The following is a 21190-nucleotide window of genomic DNA, read 5'->3' on the forward strand; positions in this document are numbered from 1 at the left end:
TGACTTTATCAGTGGACCTCAGGGAAGATAATACAATTATTAAAAATAGCATTTTATGACCCCTTTAATACTTTACATACCTTTTCAATAAATGTACTTAATTCTCATTTACATAATGTCTCCATTTGTGAAACCAAATAATATAAAAAATACATGAATAAATAAAACTTCATGGCATTCTAAATGTTTTCAAAATTAAGAAAAATCATAAATTGAATATTTATGTATAAAAAATGAAAATGTCCATCAGGGATGTTCTCATTCTCTGTCCATCAAGATTTTTCATAAAGATTGATTTTTTTTGTTTTTGTTTTTTGGAATTAAGCAGAACAGCTTTAGCTTTGACCTACAAAATAAGTTAAATGTTCTCTTGTCAGCAAGAGCATATGATTTTTTTAATAAAACATGTTTTTTTCCATATTTAGAAAAGTTTAAAAATGTTTTTAAATAATTTTATAAATGATATGCAACTTATGCAAGAATATATTTTTTCCGAGTCGTTAGCTTCTCTGCTGTTAGTGAAACATTCTGAGATCTCTCAACCTCCTCACTAGGCCCTGTGAAAGAGACCTGTTTCTGTGAAAATGTCATCTGTGATATATATATATATATATTTATATAGAAAACAGATCAGATATTGCTATAATTTGACCTTTTCATTAGCTTCTCTACTGTTAGCAAAATATGGCAAGTTTTATTATAATAAAATAATAAATAAATGTTCTTAAAGGGGTCATGAAGTGCTTTTTTTTTCTCTCTCTCTTTTTTTTTTTTTTTTTGCAACAAAACAAAAAACTTTTACAACATTATCATTGGACATCAGGGGGAAAAAAAAGTCACAATTTAGTAATATGATCATTTTCCACCCAGTTTTTGGCACTCTGTCTGAAACGCTAGGTTTTGGTCTAAGCGCCTCCTTAAAACTTCAGTGTAAATGTCCAGTGTTATGATTGGCTAACATCATGCAGCCCCTCAAATTCAGCAAAATAAATTAGAAGAAAATGAACCTCGACATTATAAAACAAAAATGCAGGGTATACACATAACGCACATCCAACACATTGCATCTGAATATATTAAACTGTTCATCTCAAGCACAACTGTTATCACTCATCACCATAAACAAACAGTCATGACATTTGAAATATTCATTAATGAAACGGTTTGCTTATGTTTTTAATTGCCCCATCCTTCAATTACAGTTCCTTTGCAAAACTTGAATCGTATTTTGACTAATCAAGCAATCCATGCTGACATGAGCCAAAAAAACAAAACGAACACATCAGTCCAAAGAACAGTGAAATTACACGCACACAAAGGTGCACTGAGGTGCACATCGCCGGAAACACACCAAAATGGTCAAATACGTCCATCATCAATAACCAACAATTAAAAATAGCGCAGATGGGTGAAAGAACGTGCCCATGACAGAGGCAGCAACTGAATGAAAGAGAATTGCCTCGCCCATTCAGAGTTGTAACTTGACACCGCGTCTTTTAAAAGCAGCCAAAGAGTCTGTGTAGTTCGTGTTTATATACAATATAGTCCAGATGGGTCCTCTTTGGTGTTATGTTAGGAATAGTAAGCCACACAAGGCCTGCCATATTGACTTGAACTGCACGCCACTGGGCGGGGCCAAGGGTGCGACGACGCATGTTGTGGGATGTGTAAATACAAATGAGCAATGTTTTGTGACGTCACGAACAGACTGATTTCAAAATGAGACGTTTCAGCAGGGTGTCAACTATAAATGTTTTTTTTTTTTTTTAGACTGGGGAGGAAGTTTTGAGTTCTGAAATTTACAATGTGTTTCTATAGTACAGTTACCTCTTATGTCTAAATATAAAGGAAAATTTGATTCTCCATTTCATAACCCCTTTAAAGTGTTCTTAAACATTGATTTAAGTGTAACGGTACCATCAGTTGTTCTTTAATACATTTTTATACAGCTAAAGCTGGTGTGCTAATACCCTTGATTTGAGTGTATCACAATTTTAAAGGCTATCCAAGTGATCTTAAGGTAAATCAGGTAGACAAAATGCTCTCATATTTATATTAGCAGCCACTAATGTGCATAAATAATGATTTAGGTGCTTGAGGGAGGACGGAAGGATCTTATCCATTTTTAAAATGGCATTTATCTAAAGCGTGAATGGAATTCTCATTACTGCAACTTATATATATATATATATATATATATATATCATTACCGAAACACATAACAATACCATATAGATTTGCACAGCCAAGAAACTTTGACAATTATTAAATGCCAATTATGATCATTTATCCTTATATCAATCATTACACAAACCTTTTTTTTTTTTTTTTTTTTTTTTTTAAACTGTTTGGGTTAATCCGAAAGACACACACACACACACAAAGTGTGAAATTGGTAGCTGTGTTTCGGTAATGAGATTAATTTTAATTTTTTAATTAAAAAAAAAAAAAAAATTATCAGATTTGGTGAGTAATGATTATTTGTTTAGAGCATCTAATAAAGGTTGGCATTGAAAATAAATACAATTTGATTTGAACTTTACAACTAATCAGCTAATTCGACTTTTGGCCAAGATTTAGTGTGTTGCACTAATGAGAATTTTTGTGGACATGCTCCAGAAAATGTCTTCAAAAATGTGGAAAATTGTTAAGTCTTACTGTTTACAGTGATTTCAGACTTTCCTTTTCATGTTCCAAAAAAAAAAAAAAAAAAAAGAAAAAAAGAAAATAAATCGTTAACATAAAAAAATAAAATAAAATAAAAATAAAAATCAAACTATCAGTCCAAAATAGGCTAATAATTTAACGATGTGCTTGAAGTAAATATAGGCGAATTCACCACTCTCTCAATTATGTTTTTGGTATTTATGATTTTTCAAAAAAGGAAAAAAAATTCGCTCAAGATCAGAATGCAGCAGAACAGATTCAATTGTGTCTGACTCACTAGAAGAGTGAATAGATTCAGGCGCAGCTGTCGGACGGGAGACTCTGTCTGTCTCAAACCCTAGCAAGCTCCCTACCTAGACAGCATCACACGACTGAAACGCTCTCGTGCAGCCAGCTAGAGATTGAACCCCTTCTCTGGATGTGTGAACATTCTCCAGGTCTGTTAATGACTGCAGGTTTGGTTCATTTGAACGGACCAATGTTGTGCAGAGTAACTAACTGAAATAAGGGACTCTTCTTTTTTCCCCAGTAGCGTGACAATAGCTCAGCTGTTTTTAAAATAGAGTAGTTTTTATTGTAAAAAAACTACTTCCAACAAGCATGTTGAGTAACGTTATATTGATATTGCACGGGCAGCATTACAGGCAGCCAACGTGTCTGATTTGACGCTTTGTGGAGTCAAATGTTATTTAGTGAATCGGTTCGTTTGGACGGTTCATCTCTCTTGGAACTGGTTCTTTTTCTTCTTCTCGGAAAATGACAGTTTTATAATCCAACCTGGCTTCAGATATTATAAAGATTTGAAATGTTTGAAAACATTATGAAAAACATGATAATATTATGATGAATATAATTTATCCTCAAACTTGTTCGAATGTTATTTTCTGAAATTAAGTTTTACAAACAATCAAATATTGACGAAAATGCCGCTTGCAATCTGAAGCTGACCAAAGAATGTCAACATGGCGGCTTGCACGAGTGAAAACGGTGCCAATGGAAAACTCGAATTGTATCCTTTCACTACAGTTTTAATGAGTTATTTTACCGTAATTTCTTACTTTGCATCTGAAGCGTAGAATAAACAGTGCTTACCTGCTTGCACTTGTATTATAGCCAAATAACAGCAGAACTGTAAATGTAAAAACTATAGATGCATGTTTAATTCCCAGTCTTATTTTCTTTAACTCTGCAAATCATCAGCTTTTTAAAGGTGCCTTTCCCATCTGAAAGAGAAGCAATTATTGCGCTGCGGTCTTTATCGCCAGATCCTGAGCCCAGGAAAGGAGGAATCGCCAAACATCTGGATGTTTCAGGACAAACACTGTCCGTGTGAGTTAAACCACATGAAAAGTCACTTAAATGAGTTCAGTGTTCAGAATAGTTGACCTAATTTAGATTTAGGACGACACACTTATTTCCCACACTGAAAGAAAAGTCCGGACGCTTAACTATTTTAGCTTATAGTTAAGATTAGCCTATGTGTAATGCTGTTGTATCCATTTATATATCATTCATTGTATTTTATATATAATCTTAATTCACTCGTTAAATTGTTCATCAGTTGTTTAGACCTGTTATTGATAAATACACTGATTATTACCTTTATACACATCCATCCCAGATGTGTGTGACTTTCTTCTGCTAAACACAAAGATTTTTAGAAGTATATTTCAGCTCTGTTGGTCCATACAATGCAAGTGAATGGTGACCAAAACTTTGAAGCTCCAAAAAGCTCAAAGGCAGCATAAAAGTAATCCATAAAACTCCAGTGGTTTAATCCATGTCTTCTGAAGCGATCTTATTGATTTTTGGTGAAAACAGACCAAAATGTAACTCCTTTTACACTATAAACCTATAAATCAGCAGTCTCCTTGTCGATAATGATTTCCTAGTGATGATACACTTCCTAGTGCCAACTAGTGCTCTGCGCTTGTGTAATCAAACTTGAAATGGCAAGATGTACAGTGAAAAATTATTTATATTTTGGTCAGTTTCAACCAAAATCAATTGGATTGCTTCAGAAGACATGGATTTAACCAAAAGCACATAAAGGCAGCATAAATGTAATCCATAAAATACTTATGGATTACTTTTATGCTGCCTTTATGTGCTTTTTTGAGCTTGTATGCATCTACAGAGCTGAAATATTCTTCTAAAAATCTTTGTGTTCTGCAGAAGAAAATCATACACATCTGGGTTGGCATGAGGGTGAGTAAATGATGAGAGAATTTTCATTTTTTTTCGTGAACTATCCCTTTTAAAAGACATTATCTTAATTGTCCTCATGCTTTCATAGGAGGTGGACTGCGGATGAAGCCCGTATTCTCCGTGTTTCTGTAAGTTCATTCCTGGATCACTTGTCTCTAGTGATGGAAACTATGGATGCGTTCGGGCCACCTGTTTCACAATGACACTTTTGAGAGCTAACGACAGGAAAGAGAGAAAAGTTGTGGACGCAGAGACACACCATGCTTGCTTGTAGGTCTAAGAATGTGGTGGTCAGTCTGGACTGCAAGGACTCAAAAAGCATAATGTGCTTTTATTCTGTTTGTGGAATGCCATATGTTCTTCTGATGTCTTAATAAATATGCTTATGCTCTAGGTTTTTCAATGTAACAGATTTCCAATATAAAAGTAAGCCAAGACAAATTTGTAGATATATAAGAACCACAGTGTTTTGTCATTTGAATAAAGGTTTATTAATGGAGCATTGTTCAGAAAACAATAATAAGAGATGATTTAACAATGTCCTAGGAAATGTAGTTGTTTATAAAAGAGGGACAGAAGTATTCATTTCTATTGGCAGACATCACTGATTATAACTTTTTCAATCAAAATAATCTACAATACTGGTTGATAGAAATAAACATGTTAAAAATCAAGTGTTTGAAGAGGTTGTTGGGACTCGCCAGCTTTCCTTCACATTTTGAGCAGTTTATCTGTCTGCGTGTGCGTTTAGACTTTTTTTGACCTAGTTCATCATATCCATAATTTGGTCGAGATGAGTCCCTTAGATATGTATCTACTACAATTTAAAAGGAAACACATATTGTAAACCAAGTAATTAAACAGCTTGAGGTAACGAAATGCTTGCACAAGACACAGGAATTGGATAATTTGTTGCATTCATTCATTCAAACTAGGGAAACACTTTCATTCCAAAAGAAAATAAACATTTTTGCATTGCTAGTATGACTAAACTGATTGCACATAATACTTGTCATCTCCCAGATCCCCAAAACCTTCATTTTACTATTACCACCAAGGCAACCAACTGTAATCAGGGCGTCCTTAGGCACAAATATTGAGCGTTTATTTGCAGCCTTGGCAGCTGATAAACTGAGAATGCTGAAGGTTTTGAAAGTGACATGTTGAGTCTGAGCACATTAACTCATATTGGGCTGTTTATACTGTCTGTGGGTGTTTTTGTTAAAGAGTTAATGTTAACATATATTAAACAAGCAATAAATTTGGCAAACGAAGGAATTACATCGAAGTGTGATAGTGGCAGCATCTACAACCTAAAAAGGCACATTAATAACAGACGGACATATAAGCAGGAGACAAAAGTCTGTAATCTGCAGAAATGAAGAAAAACGAGCAGCAAAAAAGAAAAACAATCATTTGTAAATAATAGAATAACTATCATGTTTCATCTCATTCTCAAAGAAATAATTTCCTTTAAGGTAATTATATTAAAATGGATGCAGTGGCTGGGAGTTTCTTTAATTTCCTAGACAGTTCTTTTTATAGAAGTTTGGAAAAGTTCTTTTTTTTTTTTCTTGTTTGAATGCTGGATGTTCTGCATTCCACCCCGAGCACTGGCCTCTCCCTGCCTGCTCTCTGCATCAGTGGTCCCCTCTATTTCCACGTCCCATTTCAGCAGCTGCAGCCATCACCAGAGGACACAGGCCTGTCATCTCTCAGTTTGATCTGGTCTGGGAAGTCGTACGTCTCCACTTCAGACTCCTGTAAAGTTCAGTAGCCATTTTTGTGAGTGTTGAGGTTCTAATATTTGTATCAAGGCATGAGTGGGTATCAAGCTGTGTACCTGTTTGAGGGCGTTTCGAGCGATGGTCTGGAAAGCCTGGTCCACGTTGATGGCCTCTTTTGCGCTGGTCTCGAAGTAGGGAATATTGCTTTTGCTCTGACACCATGCCAGGGCCCGTTTTGTTGTCACCTGCAAGAGAGATGATCAATTGAAGACCTTTTTTCCCCATGGCAGTGCTCCAACATTTTTTGACCAATATATTTCCATAAATTTTCCAATAATTTATGATTACAAGATGAGGACTTTTAGTAGGGCAATCCATTTAACGCGTTCATTTAGGGCGATTAATGAAAAAAGAATGTTAAAAAATTAACGCAATTAATCGTGCCCCCTGACCTGTACATAAATTCTGTGATAAGGAATTATCCTACCATCAGAACAATTCAAGCTACAAGCTTTTTGTGAATCTGCAGTCAGAAGGGGGCAGCCAGCGCAGCTCCAGCTTTGCCAAACTTCAGCGTTGTGTGAGCAATTGGCAGAAACGCAGCCTTTTAAGGTTTAGTAATTGCGCAAGACCATACTTTGATTTCAATCTGAATTCAATTAATCATGCAGCATTAATGGATATCAAGACGATGTCTGAGAAGTCAATGTCTGCTGGTTTCAAAGCATGTTGAATGGTTTCCCTTATCATGTAGCCTAAAGTTAAGTGCCGTTTTCACAACTGTCATGCCCATTTATGGTGGTTTTTCTGCATTAACATAAGAACAACAAAGAATATAAATTTAAGATTACATGTTCTTAGGAGTGCCAACCCTTCTACATATTGTGTCTATTATTATTTCTGGATTGTGCACTTAAATTCAGAGTTTTTACAAAGTGTGTTGCTAATTACTTATGTCAACCATCGGTTTTTCATATTGCCATTTTCATGCTTATAGCCAATATGATTATGGTTTTAATTGGGTTAATAATTGGCCAATAAATATTGGCAGCCAATACATTGGTGCATTCACATCCAACTACTTTTAACTTGACACAGCATCCGTTTTACTCTGACTAAAACGGCATAGTCAATGAAAATAATAACTTTTAGTTGATGTGCAAAATGAAAAAACAAAATTACTATATAATTATTATATAGTATCTATATTTGGGGGCCTTTCTCAGCAAATATATGATATATTATATATATATATATATATATATATATATATATAATTGTGATTAATTCAATCAATTAATTTGTACATTATGCAATTAATCCGATTGAAAATTAATAGATTGACAACCCTAATTTTTTACTAATCAGTCTATAAAGATTTCTGGGGCAAATTGTAATTTGTATTTCAGGTAACAATCCTGGAAATTAATAGATTTAAACTATAATTCTTAATAATGTACAAATATCTTCACTTAATCAAAATTTGTTTTGGAATGAATTTTACTCTACAAAAAGAGCAATAATGAGCTAATATCTTTTAGAGCAGAAAAATATATATTCACAAAACATTTATGATTTGATCACTTCCCATGACTTTTCCAAAGCCTGGAAATCCAAGTTTTTTAATTCCCTGTTATTTCCAGGTTTTAGTTGAACAAATTACATTTATGGTTAAGGCATACTGTTACAACAAGAACTGAGGTGCCTAAATAGGAACTCTGCTTTTTTATCTGTTTGATAAAAAACAATATTACCATATATCATTTCCTGTACATCAGTGTTTCTAATACCGGCACTGCAATAGACATTTCACACCAGTTGAATGTAAAATGTATATATGTATATGTAAAATGGTTTTTGTAGGATTAAATAATCCCAAGGATTGGATACAGACCTGTCTGTTCTCTAAATCAATCTTGTTGCCAAGCACTAGAAAAGGGAAGTTCTCTGGGTCTCGTGGACTGGCCTGAATGAGGAACTCGTCCCTCCAGCTGTCCAGGGTTTTGAAGGTGTTTGGCGCTGTCACGTCATACACCAGCACGCAGCAGTCTGCTCCTCGATAAAAAGCCACGCCCAACGATTGGAACCGCTCCTGTCCTGCTGTGTCCCAAATCTGAAATTAAAATAAGAATATTAACAATACTACAAGTCTGTGTGGAATACTAGGTTTTAATTGGTCAATCACAGCATTCTGTGGTCAAAAAAGTTTGTATAATGAACACAAAGACTTTTTCTCCTGGCAACCCACATAGCTGTGCTAGTTTTGTGTCTCTCTTATCCCTCTGAGGTCTATTTCTTCTCACATGAGATTTCTTTTTCCACCTCAAATCAAAAATGTGTGTCCATTTATTTACTTGTAATGTACAGTCAGCAGGTCATTATTGCAAAGTCCTGATCACCCTGTCAGGGTATAGATGGTCATCTATAGATATAATGTATTTTGTGAAGATAAGATAAAGAGAGAAATTGGGAAACAATGGCACAATTAATTGAAAACCTAAAAAAGTCATATATAAAGAGACGTACCTGCATTGTCACCAGCCTGTCATCCACCATCACCTCCTTAGTAAGAAAGTCTGCCCCGATCGTGGCTTTATACTGATTGCTAAATTTCTTATTGACATATTGGTTCATCAAAGAGGTCTTTCCAACGCTGTGGCAAGCAAATACAGAAAGATTTATTTAATTTTCTAAATACAAAGACTAAGTTTGTGTCTCAAAACCTTGGATCACTTCTGCCTAATTAGACAGAGGTTTTAGACAATATAAAAATGAAGGTGTTCAGAAGGGTGCCTATTATGCACAAACATGCTGCCTAGTTAGATAACTCACAAGGATTTGAGACACAACCTGTAATAAATTAACATTAAAGTCTCACTTACCCAGAATCCCCAAGAATGATAACCTTCAGGAGCACCTTTTTACGAGAAGCCATCCTGGTGGACTAAACTGAACCTGAACAATAAAACCAAACCAGAAGATCAACTTTCAAACTTACTATTTCATTAAATCAATATGCATCCTCTATGCAAATGACAAGGCTGTGACTGCCAAATACACACACGCATAAAAAGGGAAGGTTGCATGATGTCAGTCATGTGCTGAAAAGCCATTAGTCATATTTTCTGTAATTTAAGGCGTTTCAAACGTAAAAACGCAGAATTAGCTACTCATATTTAGGATGTTTTCACACCTAGTTCGTTTGAGCACTCCAAGCACTTTTAGAGCGGTATAATGTGTATATGTGAACAACCCAAGTGGTCTAAGACCCCCCTAAAAGGACCCAAAAGCGAACCGTACTCAGACCACCTCCTGGTCTGAATACGGTTTGTCTGTGGGTCCTTTTGTGGTTCGATTGATTTGTGCGATGTGAAAGCGAAGAGGTACCAGTCCGCTTTGCATTTTATGACATAAGTACCTCGTGGCTTGCCATACATAGCTGCATTACATACTTCATATTCCAGTCACAATTTACTGTCCACATATGCAAATTTTAAGCAAATATAGATATACCATGATGTGTTTTTGTGTCTCATATTCCTTTCTTGTTGTATTATTTGAGCACCAAAAATGAACGGACCGGCCGCATTCAGAGCAGAGCAGCATGTTAAGATGAACCGCTTTAAAGTGCTCTGATGGGCGTACAAGTCAAGGAGGTTCACGCCAAACACCCACGAAAATGCAAGCGAGGATTTTTATAGTTTCACTTTAATTTTATTTGCGCAATAGCAAATAATTCAATATTTTTTAAAGCCTTAAAAGTAATCATATAGACCAATTTTATTATATGATTTCAAGTAAAATATCAATAAATTACTAAAAGGTGCAGTATGTAACAATTTTCATGTAATATTCGCCCTTTTTTTGCCAATGTGTGAAAGGCTTGTAACACAACTTAAAAAATTAGTCCTTCCCGGACTTCCTAGGTTGCCTATTAAAGCCTGTAGACTGATTTTCATGAGAAGGGAGTGGGTCGGATTTGCCAGGAAAATCCAAAGGATGTGACGTTTACGCGCGCTCCCGAGAGCCTTCTACTGAATCCCGTCTGGCTAAGCGGGAATGTGATCGTGGTCGAGCAAAAACTAGAGTGAACATCGGCAGGGTATTTGATTCCTGGAGGGAACTTCGTTCCGTTTTGGGGATCAAAACCGACTCTGAATTGGTGTTCTTCTTATTGGACAGGTAAGCTTACATAACTGCAAAGAATGTGAAATATGGTGCCATAAGGATTGATCTGTGTAATTTTAGCTAACTTGATCTTGCCTGGTAACGCTGATGAATTGCAAGCTACCTTGCTTCGTAACTTTCAAATAATTTCAACGATCTTCTCTTTATACTAAAAGTCAGGTATACAGGATAAATTTAAGCAAAAACGCTGGTTTCTTATTCGTAGTACAACACATGACATACAAAACAAACAATAGTGCAACATAACAGTGCAGTGCAACAGTAAACTGTCTGGTATAGTTCAGTAGTATGTAGCTGTATGTGTGTATCAGTATGCTATGTTAGCTGATAAGTAGTTTTAGTTTAGTCTCAAAGTTTGTAGTAAAACAATCATAACTGTGTAATTTTAATTATGATACCTCATCTGTCAGCATGATGCCGGTGGATCACGTTCAGTCTCTTTGTATGTTACATCATTGTTTTGGCCGATGCTCGCTCGCGGATTGTGTGCACGAGCGCGAGCAACAGGTAGCTGGCTGCAGTTCACTTAACGGCCACAGGTGTCATTAATAACAAGGGTTTCTGAGGGTTTGTTCACACTTGTAGTTCAGTTCTCTTGGTCCAGACCAAAAAATAAATTGATACATATAGTCCTGGTTCGCTTAGCGTTCACACTGGCATTTTTAACACCGAACCTAACGATACAAAACAAAGGCATCAGGAAAAAGTCACAACCTGATTGGACAGCTTTTATGACATATATTTTTTGACGGAACTTAATGATCATCCAAAACAATGCTGGCTGCAGGGCGAAATGCGCTCATTATAAACAATAAAATGTGTAAAGGAGTCAAAACAGCGCCACTAATTCCTCCGTTGCACACACAAACGAAGATATGCTGCAAGGACGGCTGACGGCGGTTTCGACGCCTGTACTGAACTGTAATTGGCAACATAGAAGAAAAACCAGGTATGCTTGAGGTCAGTATTAGGCAAATTACTTCCTGTTTTTGGTCCGTTTAGACATCTTTGGTCCATGTTGCGTTCATATATCAATCGAACCGCACCAGAGTTCGTTTGGAAGCGGACCGAGACCCACTATTCAGGCAGTCTCGGTCCGCTTGTTTGATGCGCACCAAGGTTCGGGTGACAGCGTTCACACTTGTTCAAATGAACCGCACTAACAGAGCAATCGCACCAGAGTTCATTTTAATCGAACCAAACCTGCCAAGTGTGAACACACCCTGAATCTTACATATTGCACCTTTAAGGTGTATGCCTATCTGTCATAAGCATACTTTAAGTATGACAATTGCTTATTATAAAAATCAATTATGCAATTATTTATGAAAAATTATTGTCAGCCAAATTTCATAATCGTGACAGCCCTAGCTGCAATGGGGACTGAGTTCTTAAGCAGCTGTGGTGTGAACAACAAGAGGTCTGAGACCATATTAATGTGAAGAGGACTGGGTCCTCTTTTAAGTCCACTTACATTGTGAACACCAAAAGCACTGAGGTCATTTGCGACTGGTTCCCTTTCTGGTTCACTTTAACCGAACTGGGTTTGGTTCACTTAAAACGTACTGAATGTGAAACCACCCTAAATGATAAAAGGTGCCTCATAGTAAACGTCAACATTAGCTTTGTATGCTTGCTAACTAGCTAGCTATAAACGCCCTGTTAGTGTTGAAATTACGTTTCCAAGCCAGATTACAAAAGCATATTATATTTTATCTTGAATAATCCAATAATAATAAAATTACTCCCTCATATTCAGACTAATGCTTTTAAACAAACAAGTTTAGCTCCTCAGTTTTGTGCTCCAGCAAAGCAGCGCTAACTAAGACATTTACACACTTGATCGCTGTAACTGAACAACTGTTTCCATTGACAAATATTCCATGATTAATAATGTTATGTTATGTGCTTTGACAGTCAGAAATAAATTGAATATTTGATCACATTTCAGTTCTGATCAGTTAGCATACACGGCTAGCATGTTAGCATGATAAAACTCACTTTCTGAGGAGAAATCCCACCTTTAACTCAACAATCTTCTGCTGTCATGCAACAAAAACAACACAGGACAACAGGCCCACCGTCTCTAAACGACTCTGGACACACTCGTTGTGTTTTCGGTGTTGTTTTTGACGGTTGTTTATGGACAGTTCAGCACATCCGTGTGTAATAGACAGCACACACTACCTCTCCTCGCTCAACAGTCATCATGTTTGTGTTTGGTTGTGTGTGAATATAATTATTTATAATAAAATACATGCATTTATTATGAACCTTTGTGGAGTATATCAACTAATTTAATCCCATCTCTTATATATAAGGTATGGAAGCAAAATTATCCACTTAAAACTCAATTATATTTTGTCTAGTAATATGTTTACACTTTTCTTTATATCTTTATATTCTATATCTTTATATTTATATATTGTGTGGTTATCTATCTATCTATCTATCTATCTATCTACACAGTGTTGGGTGTAATTGGATTACAAAGTAATTAGCATTGCTGGGTAGTGATGGATTACATGTAACATGGATTACTTAATCAGATTACAAAAATTAAGTACTTGTAACTGGATTAAAATATATTTTAAAATACTCATAATCGGACTACAGTTACTTTTTATGGATTACATGATTACATATTAAGCAGGCAACCGCAGTAAATTGTTAAAAATGTATTGATCACCCTAATTATTCTCTTTTTTTCAATCCTTTGCATTTTTCATTCTAAATCACGATACCGCTGATATACCTAGCAACATCATTACTGTTGGTTTTATGGTCATTCATTTTTGTTCATTTTATTATAATTTAATGTTGATTTTATGTTCATTGATGTACAGAATGTTTCTATTGTTTTATGCACTTAAAATGAACTTGATGTCTGTGTTTTGAATTATAAACTTTGGCAATGCACTGTAATTGCTGTTCGATTTCATGTTTATTGTATGTTCATTCATGTAATGCTTAATGCACCTTTTAAAAATGTCATAAGGAGCTCTTTTTGTGAGGCTTTTTTTTGTTTGTAATAAAGAATGGAATACATTTTCTTTCTCTTTGTACTTTTATTTTAAAATTATACAGGGTTATCCTACGCAAATGCATGTGACATCAAATAAAAATAGGTTGGAAGTAATCGAAAAGTAATCAGATTAGATTACCCCAAAAATGTTATCTACGAGATTACGTTACTGATTAAATTTTTTGTCATGGAATTTGTAATCAGTACCTGATTACAATTCACAAGTAATCCACCCAGCACTGGTAATTAGTTACTGTAATCAAATTACTTTTAGGCACAGAAAGTAATGTGAGGCATTACCTTTTAAATTCTTGCAATCAGATTACAGTTACTGACTTTCAATGAAAGTAATTAATTTTAAGTACATTACTTGGGTTACAAATATTTCGAAAAAAATATCTTTAAAAAATTTAAATGTTAATTCATATGTTCGTCTGCTTGCATTTCTGCGACAGCTGAAGAGAGTGCGACAATGAAAATGGAGAAAATAGACATTATTTTGAATTGAGCGAAAAACAAATTGTGATGTGCTTTAGAAAGTAACTAGTAAAAGTAATTAGTAATCTGATTACTTCCCCCAACTAAGTAATCTGGTTATAACTTAAAAGTAGTTAGTAATTTGTAGTGGATTACTTTGAGTAATTTACTCAACACTGTCCATCTATCCATTATGATGTATATTATCCATAATAAAATGTGTGATTAGATGTTCATATCAACCAACCCATTTATCATATTACATGTTGCTTGGTACAACTGTGATTGAATAAATTATATTTTGTGTAATCACGTTTAATTTTGCCTATATATGTTATAATCCATACAATCTTAAATAAAATTCACAACTTTTAACCCAGTATATAAACTGATATATTTTATTTAATCTCGTCTTTATACATCATTTGCCCATGTATAACAAGACAAAATATAAAATCCAAAATTCATAAAGCTAAATTTGTGTGGTGTTTATAACCCCGATTAACCAATTAATCGATTATATATCACTTTGGAAGTGAACTGCTATCTCCCTGTGTGTAATATAGTCCAGTACTATAACCTCAAAAGGTTGCATTGTTTTAATAAACACAGAGTTCCTTATAGTGTGAGGGATTTTATTCCTCAGAAGTATAAAAAAAACAACATGTCACATAGTGACAGAAAATCATTCAAAGCTGTTCAAAGGTTGTGGATTTCTGGAGTACAAGCAGAAGATCATACGCTTTGGAATAGAAGGTTTTCAGAAGATCATACAGTACATTTCTTCATGTGGATTTGATAAATGTTAATAAGACATTTTATTCACATTACACAGTCTTTTATGCACATTTGATCACACAAATAAGCATCAATGACATAGCATTTCAATTAGCAGAGCTCAATGTTAAAGTAGTATTTTACATGTTGCCATTAACTGTAGTAACAGATCAAAGTTCTCCAGTTTTAAAAATCATCATCATCACAAATGTCCAGATACATGTCAAAAGCTTCACGGTTGCAGTTTCCATTTGGGGTGAAGACGTACTTGTGGAATGTCCCATCAACACATATGGCTTCAAAAATAAGACATTTAATATCAGAAAAACGAAATTATTTTCAACAGCTTCTAAATGTTTTGCTGACAGATCCAGGTTCATATGACATTCTATCGAAGGTATAAAAGTGACATACCAATAACAGAGTTGACGTTTTTGGAGGTGTTCTTCCCAAAAGCACAGATACAAGCGCATTCGGCTGGAACAGTGAAGTTAGCCAAAGACCACTGACTGTCCACATACTGTCCAATAACTGGTCCCACCTTACCTACACGCGCCAAGCTGATGAAGAGAGACGCCACACATGACTTCCCAGAAAAGACTGCCAAGCTACAATTACTAGGATATCATTAAAGGAATAGTTCACCCAAAAATGAAAATTCTCTCATCATTTACTCACCCTCATGTCATCCCAGATGTGTATGACTTTATATGCATTTTGGACCTTAAAAGTTCTGGCCACCATTCACTTGCATTGTATGGACCTACAGAGCTGAGATATTCTTCTAAAAATCTTGGTTGTGTTCTGCAGAAGAAAGAAAGTCATACACATCTGGGATGGCATGAGGGTGAGTAAATGATGAGAGAATTTTCATTTTTGGGTGAACTATCCCTTTAATACTGCTAATATAATGCTGTATGGGTATAATGAAATGACAGTTAAACGTTTTTGTGAAAATCTTACGCTGAGCGGCGATTAAGTTTGGTATCTTTCAGAGCAAATATGTGAACAGTTCCCTTGTCACTTGATGCACACAGAAAGGAGGAGTCATGGCTGAAATTAATGCTTGAAAACAGAGTTTGAATTATACATTATACAAAAATAGAACAAATAAACATATTTAAAAAACATTTAACAGTAGATTGACCGATCGCTAGTGAGTATATTTATTCATATGAAACAGTGTATGAGAGAGACTGATCAATACCAGTATAATGTGGCAGGGTCAGTTCCTCTTCGTAGTTCAACTAGTTTATCTCGCGTTGTAGTGTCAAACAGACGGATCAAGGTGCCCTTCCGGGAAGCAGAGGCCACCACACTGCCAGGCTGATTGAGTGCCAGACAGGCGATTTCACTCTGATGGGCATTGATGGTGAACGGGGCAGAAGACGTGCCAGGTTTTGTGTTGGAAAGGTCCTACCACAGAATTACAAACACGTGTTAATTCTATAGAACCTAAAACTTGTGTAAACATGAAAATAACACAGCAAATAGAATTATATCCCAGTAAATCTTACCATTAACTGTAGACTGCCACATTTATGTCCTGGGAAAACCAAAAACTGCTTTTCCAAACTAGGGCACAGTTCACACAAACCTATAAAACCATAAATGAAGTGCTTGTTAGACAGAAAATATAATCTTTCTGATATAACACTATATATTTAAGCATTTCTGACAGTACCTTTTGGATTATCTCGTGTGTCAAACTCAAAGAGTTTGACAGGGTTGTCAGGGAAACTATAAACGTAGATCCTGTTTTTCAAGACAATGATGATTCTTCACATACAAGGAGAGAAGAGAAATAAGACATTAATAATAAATAAAAACCCAATATATTTGAATGATTTTCTGAGCATTTTTGTCTTACTTGTCATGTCTCATGCACACAGCGAGCACTGGTTTGGTGAACATGAACTCAAGGACAAGTTTGTCTTTGGGGTCTCGGACTTCCCGAGCATCATCCCAAATTAATACTGCCGAAGATAACATGAAACAATGCATAATGTTTAGAAATGTACAGATGCTAAATCATAGGCTTAATACAACTAGTTATTGCAGTTTCAAAACTCTTTAAGGCCTGGATTGAACCAATTCAGAGTGGTGTATATAAGTGCAGTATTGTGTTTCAGCGTGCCTGAGATTTCAGAGAATTTGGGATTGATGCCGCCTCCCACCACAGCCAAGAGGTTAGATCGATGAAGCATTGAACAAAAAGCAATGCTGCCCACCTGCTCATGGTCTATAAACAATAAAAACACAGTAAATTAACAGAACATTGTCCAAATGCATCTGTTAAAAAAGGAAAAACACAGATTTTTCTTACCTAAATGCCCCTTTTCCATTAAAGGTTCCACATTATAAATCCGAACACCAGTCTCCATGGCACAGCAGAAACAACCTAAATTACAATGGAACAAAGTCAAAGCAATAACTAAATTTCTATTCATTTAACAGACGCTTTTATCCAAAATGACTTACAGTGCGCTTATTATAGGGACAATCCCCCTGGAGCAACCTGGAGTTAAGTGCTTGCTCAAGGACACAATGGTGCTGGCTGCGGGGATCTAACTGGCAACCTTCTGCTTACCAGTTCTGTGCATTGACCATAACAGAACTCAAGATCTTCTCAAAGCAATGCAACAAAGAAAATAAAACATAGGAAAAAAAAAAAAATATTCAATTAAAATAAATACTTCTTGAAGAAAATAAATATAAAATAAATATAACTTCTTGCAAAGTAAATAAATAACTAAACAAATGACCGAATTAATGCCGAGTTCATCTTTAAGCTGTCATATATTATTTCGCGTGCTTCATTTTAAGGTGCTAAAAACAGTTTGTTTGTGTTACGAGCAGTGGTGGAAATGGCTGAGAATCACTAGGGGGACTCTATTTTTATCTTTTAAAATAAACTATGTCTTAAAACTTTCTTTTAATCAAAGAAGCCTCTACTTAGGGGCCTGGGTATCTCGGCGAGTATTGACGCTGACTACCACCCCTGGAGTCACAAGTTTGAATCCAGGGTGTGCTGAGTGACTCCAGGCCAGGTCTCCCAAGCAACAAAATTGGCCCGTTTGCAAGGGAGGGTAGAGTTACATGGGGTAACCTCCTCTTGGTCGGGATCAGTGGTTCTCGCTCTCAGTGGGCTGCGTGGTAAGTTGTGCGTGGTTCGTGGAAAGTAGCATGAGCCTCCACATGCGGTGTCTCCGTGGTGTCATGCACAACGAGCCACATGATAAGATGCATGGATTGAATGTCTTAGAAGTGGAGGCAACTGAGACTTGTCCTCTGCCACCCGGATTGAGGTGAGTAACCGCGCCACCACGAGGACCTACTAAGTAGTGAGAATTAGGCATTCCAAATTGGGAGAAAAGGAGATAATAAATAAATAAATAAATAAATAATCCTCTACTTGCAGCAATGCAACTGTTCGGCATACACTGTTAATTAAAGCTGCTAGTTAAGGACCTGTGAGGAGTCTTTTTCTCAAATTAGAGAATCTGATGTACATGTATTCTTGTTGTTGTACATCTGGGGTGTCCACTTCTGTCTCTGTCCCGGTTAGATCAAGTTTGTTTTATTCTTTCAAAACAGAATTGCATGGAATAGCCTTCATCTCTCAAAAGAACAATTGATTGATAAAATGTTTCTTTTTGGTTATTTTTGAAACTGAAATTTGACTTGCAAGTGTAAAGTAACTTTACTGTAAAGTAACTACAAAATGCACTACCTCAACTGGAAAAAGACGCTATATTGCGATTTCCACACTTCATTAAGTAGCACAACTATTTTAACTGTTCTAACAAAAAGAAATGTTACTTTAGTACTAAATTAACATATGAAATTATTTGTTAAGGATTATGTGACACATCATTTTCTTAGTAGACTGGAGTAATGGCAGCTGAAAATGGGGCTTTGCCATCATAGATGAAAACTGAATTTTATTATAAATAAAAACACAAAACATATTTCAGATTATAGAGATTATATCTCTGTAATCTATAACCACATTACACTTGAGAAATGGAAATTCTTGGTCGAAACAGAACATTTTGAACAAATATATTTTTTTGTTCTTAAAAAAATAATAATAGCCAAATCTGGATATTTCCCTTCATTTTAATGAATGGGCATTTGCTGTCAGCCACTCTAAACCACGGCCCCAGCACTGCACATGTGTGTATGTCCAGACTGCAGAACAGACATTCTTGAAGAAGAATACCAATACAAACGGCTCAGCATTTATTTGTGCATTAAATTACACTTATGTGCTTGTGGATGGTATTCTGAGCAAAGAAACACATATATTTGTGCATTCTTCTGGTGCGTGGATGTGTGATTTGAGTGCGTGTGGATCTGTTGCGTGCATGTGTGGATCAGTTGCCAGTGGATTCCCATGTGCATCTGTCGATCTGTTGCATGAATGTGTTCTGGCCACTCACGATGGTCAACATTGTGCAACCACAGATGCAGAATATCCCACGCATTTATGTGTGGAACTGCAAAGCTTTCGTAGGCTATTTAGTGGAGAAAAGATAGAAATACACTATTCCCCTAACAAATGCAGCCAGTTCATAACGTGATGGGGTTAACAGTGATAACGAAATTCACTCCAGGAACTTCGTTCCACACTTCCCCCCCATTTCCAGCCCTGATTACGAGTGATTATTGTCGTGCGAACCACAGATGTCGCATCTGTTTTAATAACAAGCTCCTCTTCATTTTCTTGACCTGTTTGGGAGTCGTCCTATTCTGTGGAGATTTCTTTCTCCATTTGGAGTTTTCCTGGATCAAAAATTATTGAATAGCTCGAGTGATCCCCCTCTAAACTCTCCTGTCTCTCTGGAGCACAAATATCAGACAGCCTGCTGAACTCGCGCGCACTTCGTAGCTCCAGAGACAGCGTGCGCCACAGTCACGTGAAACATTTGCGTGCCAGATGAGAAGAATATTTAGTGCTTTTAAAGCACCAAACGTGCGGTGAAGGTCATTAAAGTTGCTTGGGCAGCTGCAGAAATATGTTAAATGCCGGAAAAACCCTTTCCATGTTTCTTCAGTTCTCTCAGTCTCACGTGAATCCCTGCCCACTGTTAGATGCTGCTCACATGGATATTTACATATGGTGATATACACGATACAGCAAAATCTCTATCGGTTAACACTTTATATCATCGCCACGATATATAACTTCATATCGCCCAGCCCTATAAATCATTCATGAAAAATATTACAAAACGTTACAGATAAAATCTAGCTTTTTTATTTGGAGGTCCCTGGATTGACTGAGAGTCTGGATCAGGGGCTCAGGGTCTATAAAGTTTGAAAACCCACTGATCTAGCACCATCAATTATTACATTGGGCAATGTTATCATTAACTTGCAAACTCACTCTGGTCCTGGTTGAATTGCAGGCTGTTGACTCCTCTCTGCTGGGCCATTCTTCCAGTGAGGATTTCACTGCTGGCTTTCTGAAATCTTCAGGAGTTGTATGTTCTAGATCTGATCATCCTGGATGCTAAAAAGACACCATTTCAACACATTAAAGTTACCACGATAATATATCAAAAAGCTCATACAGCCATCAAATATGTAGACAGCATCTTTCCGTTGCCTTTTTAACTTTCTTTTTTGTTGTCATAGCATCTAACTTACCACTAAGAAATGAATAGGCCAGAATGAGTTGCCCTGCTTGGGTAGGAACAAAGAAAATGAGTTTATAGTGATTCATATGAAATTGATATCTAACATTAGGCAATAACTACACATCTGCCAGGCGCGTTTGTTGTTGTCGTTGCTGTTCTCTTCCTCTATTATGACAGGAGACTGTAAGAAGAGCGTTACTGCCACCTGCTGGAGCGGAGAATAAACGCGCATAGTGAATGACGAGCACATTTTGGGCGGGGTTTAAAGGACAAGACGCTGTCTCTGATTTGTCAGGTACGATTTATTTTAACATTCATATTAATTGTGTATTTTAAACGAAACTGCTAATAAACTGCATCACTGTCATCATTCTGATGTAAAAAAAATAAAATAAATAATACTTTTTTTTTATAGCCAGCTTAACCAGAGATTATATCACTGACTGAACACGTTAAAACGCTAGTTGACTGTTACG

General features: G+C 36.0%; 3 protein-coding genes across 6 annotated transcripts; 1 reads left to right on the top strand and 2 right to left on the bottom strand.

The window, feature by feature from the left end:
- Positions 1 to 3528: 3528 nt before the first annotated feature.
- LOC127433764 (EKC/KEOPS complex subunit LAGE3) lies at positions 3529 to 5549 on the top strand. The gene is made up of 3 exons (XM_051685944.1): positions 3529 to 3676; positions 3868 to 3996; positions 4964 to 5549. The coding sequence occupies exons 1-3, from the start codon at positions 3630 to 3632 to the stop codon at positions 5076 to 5078; spliced, it is 291 nt and encodes a 96-aa protein (XP_051541904.1). The 5' UTR covers positions 3529 to 3629; the 3' UTR covers positions 5079 to 5549.
- LOC127433761 (ras-related protein rab7-like) lies at positions 5343 to 12993 on the bottom strand. 3 transcript variants are annotated; one of them, XM_051685943.1, is made up of 7 exons: positions 12792 to 12993; positions 11189 to 11464; positions 9485 to 9557; positions 9129 to 9255; positions 8497 to 8715; positions 6719 to 6847; positions 5343 to 6636 (listed from the first exon to the last, which is right to left on the bottom strand). In XM_051685943.1, the coding sequence occupies exons 3-7, from the start codon at positions 9535 to 9537 to the stop codon at positions 6547 to 6549; spliced, it is 618 nt and encodes a 205-aa protein (XP_051541903.1). In that variant the 5' UTR covers positions 9538 to 9557; positions 11189 to 11464; positions 12792 to 12993; the 3' UTR covers positions 5343 to 6546. The 3 variants fall into 3 exon arrangements, with proteins under 3 accessions (XP_051541903.1, XP_051541902.1, XP_051541901.1); XM_051685942.1 differs by lacking the exon at positions 11189 to 11464 and having other exon boundaries at positions 12812 to 12993; XM_051685941.1 differs by lacking the exon at positions 11189 to 11464.
- Positions 12994 to 14722: 1729 nt separating this feature from the next.
- Positions 14723 to 20894, bottom strand: LOC127433892 (WD repeat domain phosphoinositide-interacting protein 4-like). Of its 2 annotated transcripts, none has more exons than XM_051686205.1 (11): positions 20462 to 20587; positions 17551 to 17694; positions 17396 to 17470; positions 17207 to 17311; positions 16940 to 17045; positions 16754 to 16848; positions 16587 to 16666; positions 16277 to 16485; positions 16033 to 16134; positions 15484 to 15629; positions 14723 to 15365 (listed from the first exon to the last, which is right to left on the bottom strand). In XM_051686205.1, the coding sequence occupies exons 3-11, from the start codon at positions 17451 to 17453 to the stop codon at positions 15256 to 15258; spliced, it is 1011 nt and encodes a 336-aa protein (XP_051542165.1). In that variant the 5' UTR covers positions 17454 to 17470; positions 17551 to 17694; positions 20462 to 20587; the 3' UTR covers positions 14723 to 15255. The 2 variants fall into 2 exon arrangements, with proteins under 2 accessions (XP_051542165.1, XP_051542164.1); XM_051686204.1 differs by lacking the exon at positions 17551 to 17694 and adding an exon at positions 20725 to 20894 and having other exon boundaries at positions 14724 to 15365.
- Between the last annotated feature and the right edge of the window lie 296 nt (positions 20895 to 21190).

The sequence above is a fragment of the Myxocyprinus asiaticus genome, chromosome 43, assembly GCF_019703515.2.
Source record: "Myxocyprinus asiaticus isolate MX2 ecotype Aquarium Trade chromosome 43, UBuf_Myxa_2, whole genome shotgun sequence".
Taxonomy (NCBI): Eukaryota; Metazoa; Chordata; class Actinopteri; order Cypriniformes; family Catostomidae; genus Myxocyprinus; species Myxocyprinus asiaticus.

Coding starts and splice junctions, on each gene's coding strand:
- LOC127433764 (XM_051685944.1), top strand. CDS start 3,630: ATGGCGGCTTGCACGAGTGAAAACGGTGCCAATGGAAAACTCGAATT. Junction 3,677..3,867: donor GCCAATGGAAAACTCGAATT/GTATCCTTTCAC, acceptor GCAAATCATCAG/CTTTTTAAAGGTGCCTTTCC. Junction 3,997..4,963: donor TCAGGACAAACACTGTCCGT/GTGAGTTAAACC, acceptor ATGCTTTCATAG/GAGGTGGACTGCGGATGAAG.
- LOC127433892 (XM_051686204.1), bottom strand. CDS start 20,510: ATGGCCCAGCAGAGAGGAGTCAACAGCCTGCAATTCAACCAGGACCAG. Junction 17,312..17,395: donor AATGGAAAAGGGGCATTTAG/GTAAGAAAAATC, acceptor TATTGTTTATAG/ACCATGAGCAGGTGGGCAGC. Junction 15,366..15,483: donor AAACGTCAACTCTGTTATTG/GTATGTCACTTT, acceptor TTATTTTTGAAG/CCATATGTGTTGATGGGACA.
- LOC127433761 (XM_051685942.1), bottom strand. CDS start 9,537: ATGGCTTCTCGTAAAAAGGTGCTCCTGAAGGTTATCATTCTTGGGGAT. Junction 9,256..9,484: donor ATCATTCTTGGGGATTCTGG/GTAAGTGAGACT, acceptor TGCTTGCCACAG/CGTTGGAAAGACCTCTTTGA. Junction 6,848..8,496: donor TTGATTTAGAGAACAGACAG/GTCTGTATCCAA, acceptor TCTCTCTTGCAG/GTGACAACAAAACGGGCCCT.